Raw genomic sequence first — 7,311 nt, forward strand, 5'->3', positions numbered from 1 at the left:
AAATAAGGCTCCAGGGGGAGGCATGAAGACCTGAAGACCCTTTTGTGCTGCATCAAGCCATTTTGACCTTGTCCTGTAGACAATGTTGAACCACTGAAGATTTTTAAATAGAGCAAGGATATGATCCGAGTTGGAATTTAGAAAAGTTACTCTGAGGGCAAAAGAGTTTGGACTGAAAGACAGAGAAACTGGAAGTAGGCAAATGCTCGGGAAAACACAGATTGCAGTTTTGGAGGTGCTGAGATCTAGGTGCCCTAAAGCAACAGGATATTCAGTCTATTAACTGTGGGGCTGCAGATTAGGGCGTCAGTGGTAGTCAAAATTGCAAGATGGCTGTCAAACGTAGCTTAAAATTATGACAATAATTAGGGAGCAAGTGATGAGGCCATTATACATGGAAATATAAAGGCCGACTGAGATTCATCCAAGAGGGACAGTGGGGAGTGAAGTCGAGGGAGGTAGATGGGGCAGCATTCAAGTCGTGCCTCCGAGCATGGGAACAATGTGAACTTGCAGAGAAGGGAAAGCACTACTGCTCAAGAAAATACTATGAGCGTGTGTTGGAAGCAGGAGCTAGGGGGTTCTGAGGAGCCTGCTGGAGTAACAGAGGGTGGATGGGGTTGTGAAGCCATCTGGAACACTGGATTAGGGGTCAGACCACAGAGGCCTTGGTTTGAACTTAATTCACTAGAAAATCAGAAGACAACTTTCTCTGTTAATAAAATTTTGGTTTTCATGCAAGGAATGATCAAAGCCATAGGAAGAACAGAAACCACAATGTCAGGACTGCCTGCCTTGGCAAATGCTATGACAATAAAGAGGTGAGGGGGCCATGGCCATTTAACTGAAATATAAGGTGAGCCACAAATGCAATTTAAAATTTTCTAGTAACCACATTAGAAAAAGTAAAGAGCCTGGTGAAGTCAATTTTACATGTTATTTTAATAACATATTTTATCATTTAAACACGTAGCACTGGCCACATCTCAGGTACTCAACAGCATCATGTATTGGATAAAGCAGGTCTACAGGCACTGTGTAGGTAAAAACTCCAAGAGTCAATACAGATCTAGCATACATTATACGAAGTTATACGAGGTTCCAAATGAAACTTTTCAAGTATCTTAATGTGAAGAAGGTAAAGACATTTTTCTCTTATTCACTTCTTTGAGCTCTCCAAAGGACAACCATGTTGAATAAAGGACAAACAAAATGGGTTAGTCATAGTTTTGAATAACATTTCAAAATATATGAAATAGCTTAGTGACCAAGAGCTGACTGACAGATATTAACATCTAAAATCTACGACTACAGATAAAAACCAGAACTTTTCAGTCTCTTACTGGAAACAAGTTCATAAGAAATAATGGGAAAAATAAGGGTTTCTAAACACTCAAGGACTCTTATCTGAATCAAATAAAAATAAAATAAGGTGGTCTCCCTTCTCCTACTTAGGGTGATATATGTGTGTTTATTTAACAGCAATATGGTTTTATCTTTATTATCTAGTTTAATTGTATAAATCAGCTGATAAGTATGATACAAAGTCTAGAAATGATTTTTAGCAAAATCTGCTTCAAAATTTTCCTATAGAACAAAACACTCCTTTGGAAATGAACCTTTAATGCTTTTAGACTGTTCAAGTCAACGATCTTTTCCCATCTCTAGCACTAAACTATAATTATCTTCCAAATCCCTTTGTCATTGGATAACATCACCTTTTATTCTCTACTATTCTAATAACAGTACATTATTTTTAAAAAATCTCTTCAGTGGTGTCAGACTTATGTCTTCATTATCTATGAGCACTGAGAGTTTGCAGTAGAAAAAAAAAACCAGAAAATCACTTCATAAACGGTATGAAGTTTTGAAATGTTGGCACCAATGAAAAATGGGGACAATAACCACCCCAATTTAAAATCTATCTATTCGTGGCATTGGCTTGATGGTGGCAGTAGATGCTATTGTGACTGACTTCACTGACACCAGTCTTGGGGGATACGTAACTCATTTTATGATGCAGTTACTGAAAATAATGACCAGAAGTTCTTTAATCCACCTGGTTGGGTCACAGTTTGGGTGGGTTGCATTCATTATTATAGGTAGCATTTTGACAACTGAGAGTCTGAATTCTGAAAATATAAACTCACAATGGTTAGTGGAAGACTATTTCCAAGCTAAAAGAAATGTAGCTAATAGGAAACCATTTAAATAAAAACAAAAGAACAATTTTAGTGGTTTTTGGCCCTGTGTATACCAGCTGTGTGTCAGTAGCTCCTAACAACCAGAAACACAATGAAACCAAAGGATTTTCTTTCAAAAACCCAAAAAAGAAAGATGCGAGATTCAAAACCAATTTCAAAAATCTACACAAGACTGCCAGGCCAACAAATAACTGTCAGAGTGACTTTGTTCCTCTGCTCCTTCAACATTGGAACTAATGCAGAATGGCTCATGCCCACTGTTGACAGGCCATTTACAGCCACAATCATGTCTCCACACCTAGACAAACAGAAATAGAAACAGCATGTTACTATTTTCATGGTATTAAAAACATTACCTCAATTGAGATTTGTTAAGCGTGGAGATCAATGACTAGGGTTTATTATCTACTTTGAGAAACATCTGGGACAATGTTTAAGCATATGCTGGCTTTCCCTTGCCAACCAACGATACCCCTGTGCCAACCCCTCCCACAACTGGTAAGTGAATTTTTAGAACAAGCAGAATAATGTGGAGATCAATGACTAGGGTTTATTATCTACTTTGAGAAACATCTGGGACAATGTTTAAGCATATGCTGGCTTTCCCTTGCCAACCAAGGATACCCCTGTGCCAACCCCTCCCACAACTGGTAAGTGAATTTTTAGAACAAGCAGAATAATTTTCATATTAGCTTAAGCAAAATACAATCAGGAGAGTAAATTTGCTCTCTCTTTAAAAAAACACCAAATCATGCATTTGGAGAGGGTTGGTTATTATTTGGACTGTTCTTTCTCTATTCATTTTTAGAGCTCATACATCTGAAGGTTGCAATTAAATTGAGTAAGACCCATACTTCCTCTTCTTTCAGCTACTGCCACTCACTGTCCTCTAAGCAGAATTGTAACAAATGGATGATGAATCTGAGACCTTTCTATCTTTATGATAATTATAATCATAATTATCCTTATGTATTTTGGTCTTTAGTTTGTAACATGAATGAATATGCTATTTTATTGTTAAATACTTCGATTTCTTTTTGGAAGTAGGTGGAATGCAAATTATAAATTAATTAACTGAGGCCGAAACTAGTCAAGTAACTTAACTAAGAGAATGATTAATTCATTTTATCTCTACTCTTTCCTACTTAAAATTATGATTTTTTCCTCTTTATCAATATAGGCTGATCTGGAACATACTACTCCTAATCAACTTTTCACAATATTATTTAGATGTCACTTTCTCTTTGCAAACAGTGTAAACTCTCCATTTGTGCAGCATTCTGACTAGTATGTCAACATTTACTTTTTAAGAACTAGTTCTTCCACCAAAAACTAGGCACTGAGAACTTACAACCACCCATCCCCTCTCTGTTGGTGACAATCTCTTAACGTGACATTTTCTCTTTCTTCTCCCAGTGCCTGAGCTTTGAAAAGAAGCTGCACACTGGTTGAGAGAGTACTTTCTGCCCAGTGGTGGCTGTTAGCAGAGGGGTTAAAGGCTACTGCTCTGCAGTCAGACAGTCCTGGGTTGGAATGCCAGCTAACCACCCTCAGCTGTTTGATCTTGGGCAAGTTTCTTAGCCTCTCCAATCCTGACTTATCTTGTTTGCAGAACAGGAATAATAATGCACTTACCTCATAGGGTTGTTAAGATTAAGTAATGCATGCACAGCACTTGGCACTGTAAGGCACACTGTGAGCTATGGAACATTCATTCATCAAATATTTATTGAGATTTTATTATATGTAAGGCACTGTTACGGTTGCTAGGGATATAACAATAAATGCAACAAAATCCCTCCCTCATGGAGCCTGCGTAAATACAATGTCAGGTAGATGAGTGCTGTGGAGAAAAATAAAGCAGAGTCATCTAATGACAGGATGGGACTTGAGAAGGTTATGTGGAAAAATTGCTCAGAGCTCATTGTCACGTCACAATGTGTCCACTCAAATGACTCAGGTTTAGTTCCTGTCACTAGATAAATAAAACTATAGCTGTAAGTGACAAGAGGGTAAAGATAATGCTTCAGTCTAGATCAGGGGTCAGCAAAATTCTCCTGTGAAGGGCCAGATGGTAAATATCTTAGGCACACTGTCTCTGCCACAATGACTCAACTCTGCTGCTGTAGCGTGGAAGCAGCCTCAGACAGCACATGAACCAGTGAGCATGGCTGTGCTGTAATAAAACTTTATTTACAAAACAGCAGTCTGAATTTGATGCTGATCCCTGGTCCATATCCCATCCAGCATAACAAACATGAATCACATCAGTAATTAGAACAAGACTCACTTTAATCTTCCATCATAATAAGCAGGAGTTCCCAAGACAATAGTTTTAATGAAGAAAGGCTGATTGGTGTGGTTCTCTTCATATCCACCAACAATACTAAAGCCCCAACTTCCCAAGTAGCTTCTTCGTAAAACTATATCATGGCAGCTATGAAGAGCACTACAAACAAACACAAAATTAAAGAAAAAATTAACCTGGAGGCCTCTGTAGTCTGTTTGTCTTTGCTGTAACTCCATATCATGTCATACTTATCACTCTTGGAAGAAAGAAAAAGGGCTACTTTATGTCTTTCTGAATATATTACTTTGACAGCCCATTTTCTAGCACAGATGGAGTCTGAGGGTGACTCAAATTTCTCTACCTTTTTTCAGTCTCTTCTCCAGTGAAAACACATACATACACACATGTGCAGAGAAGTTTAAATAAACTTGGTTACAGACCACACAACCAGGAGCTGAGGTGAGCTCCATCCTGTGTGCCACAGCCCTGGGCCCACACCGGAGCCCTGGAGAGGCCCGCCCTCCGCACGACCAGGAGCCAAGGTGGTTAACCACAGCCACTGCCACACCTACTGCCACTGCAAGGGTGACTCACCACCACAGTAGCATCCAGGGCCACCCTACAGGCACCCCACTGCACACTCAACTGCGCCGATACAAGAAGAGTCACCAGCAGAGCCTACAAATAGAGGAGGAAGTCTTTTTTCTCACAGCCCACTCGAGTAATAGAAGAAACAAGTACCCTACCAGATGACCAAACATCAACAACAAAAAAATACTAGAACTCCGGATAAACAGGAAAATATGACACCACTGAAGGAATACAGTAATTCTCAAGTACCAGACACCATAGAGCCAGAAAACCTTGAAATGCCTGAAAAGGAATCCCGAGCAATGATCTTAAGAAAACTCAGAGAGAGAAGAACTCAATTAGAGAACACAATGAAACAAGAAAAAATATCCAGGATATGAAAGAGGAAATTTACAAAGAGATTAATACCTTAAAAAAGAATATAGCAGAACTCCTAGAAATGGAAGATTTCACTCAATGAAATAAAAAACACAACAGAGAGCTTAAGCAGCAGGCTACAGCAAGCAGAAGAATTTCAGATCTCGAAGATGATCTTCTTGACCCAGGTAGACAAAAAAAAAGGAAAAAAGAACTTTAAAAAATGAAGAAAAACTTTGTTAGAAAGTACACCTCAGAAATTTGTACAAAAAGGCTACGTGCCTATATTTGCTCACTGCATTGTCAACAAAGTCCTCAGTTCTAATAATCACTTGTATCCACAAGAGGAATTACAAACTGGTAAGAAGCCTAGCACCTCTGATCCTAGTACTCAAATGAAAGAGAATGACCAGTAATGTCCCTTCCAGAAGAAGGCAGATAATTATCCCCCTTTTCTGAACGCATGCGACTGGTCCCACTTTTAATCTACACAGGGAGTAGTTAGTTGTTGTTCTTTCCTCCTTCACTTAGAATGTTTTCATTTTAAGGGAGATGCTAATTGTCAAAATAGGAAACTCAATCTGGAAAACACTGACAAAAAAGTCTTGGTTGGTTTGTTTTTTTCCTTCCTATATCATGGACCTTGAGATGCTACAGCTAAAAGACTACTGCCAGTTTGGAGGCTGTTGTCCAGGGACGGAGAATAAAAAAATCTATTCACATTTCCATAGCCCTATGGACCTGGGAATAAGCAGAAACTTAGAAAAACAACAAAAAAACTAAATGACATTGAAAACAATCTCTTTTTCATTTTAGGTGAAATTGGATTATAGGCATCTAAGGCAAGGTTTCCTGTTTTTAATCCATTAAAACAGATTTCTTCATAAAGCTGATTCTGTAAAGCAATATAAAATACACCAGAACTTCTAATCTGGTCTACTTTCTCAGTTCACTGATAAGAAAAGCCTTTTGGAAAGGTTTCTGGGATGGAGCAAGGTCTTATGCATTGGCCTGGATTTTTAGGGACAGTGTAGGTTATTTTCATTATTCTGAAGCATTTGCAACAGACAGTTTTCTGGTACACCCCCTGCAAACTGCAGTGAAAGACACTCCCTCTTCAGAAAAAGCAGAGCTACTACCCTATGGCAATATGACACCTGCTTATACAGGTCACCTGCACCCAAAGAGGACACACAGCTGCTGAATACAGGTTTGCACACAACAGACACCTCTGTAAATCCACAGAATAGTAATCGTTTATTGACATGTATTCTTTCAATACAGATGGACTCAAAAATAGATTTTACTATACTGCATATTTCTCATTTAAAAACTTTGTTATTCTTCCTGGCTCTCCAGAAAATGCTCTGAACATAGAGGTGAAAGTGCTGACCCCAAAACTAGATGGGCAGAACAGACGAGGAAAATTAAAGAAAGCACCAGGGCCGGAGCGCTCCTCCAGGACAGTGCTACTGCTTGCTCTATCACCAAAGGTGCAGGCGAGCTCCGAGCAGCCGCCTCCTCACCTCCTAGTGTGCGAGGGCCTTTCTGCCACTCTAGGTTTAATCTGACAGGTCTGAGTATCAGGTTGAGTTCTGAACAAGATAAGTGAGGTTCCCTCTGATGGCTGAAATGTCATGATTCAGACAGTAGATCTGGAGGAGTTTAATAGCGACCATTTAAATCTATGCTTTATGCTTACTTTTAAATGGGAAATAATCAGTCTTGGTGCATGGAATAAACATGTATATGAAGTAGTTAGATCATCTCTGTCATAAAAAAATCTGTCTCTCCACAAGGTCCCTACAAGTCTGTGAGACATGAATTCTGTAACAGTTTTAAGCATTTTAATCTTTTTTTTTTTTTTTT

At 38.9% G+C, this 7,311-nt stretch overlaps 1 protein-coding gene across 1 annotated transcript in view; it reads right to left on the bottom strand.

The window, feature by feature from the left end:
- Positions 1 to 1,105: 1,105 nt before the first annotated feature.
- Positions 1,106 to 7,311, bottom strand: part of LNX2 (ligand of numb-protein X 2) — a 43,595-nt gene continuing 37,389 nt past the window's right edge. Inside the window, exons 8-9 of the mRNA XM_008585662.1 lie at positions 4,495 to 4,653; positions 1,106 to 2,502 (exon numbers count right to left, since the gene is read on the bottom strand). Coding sequence (XP_008583884.1) covers positions 2,367 to 2,502; positions 4,495 to 4,653 — 295 coding nt within the window. The 3' untranslated portion in view covers positions 1,106 to 2,366. The remainder of the gene's footprint in view (positions 2,503 to 4,494; positions 4,654 to 7,311) is intronic.

Source organism: Galeopterus variegatus, unplaced genomic scaffold (assembly GCF_000696425.1).
Source record: "Galeopterus variegatus unplaced genomic scaffold, G_variegatus-3.0.2 Scaffold3658, whole genome shotgun sequence".
NCBI classification, from domain to species: domain Eukaryota; kingdom Metazoa; phylum Chordata; class Mammalia; order Dermoptera; family Cynocephalidae; genus Galeopterus; species Galeopterus variegatus.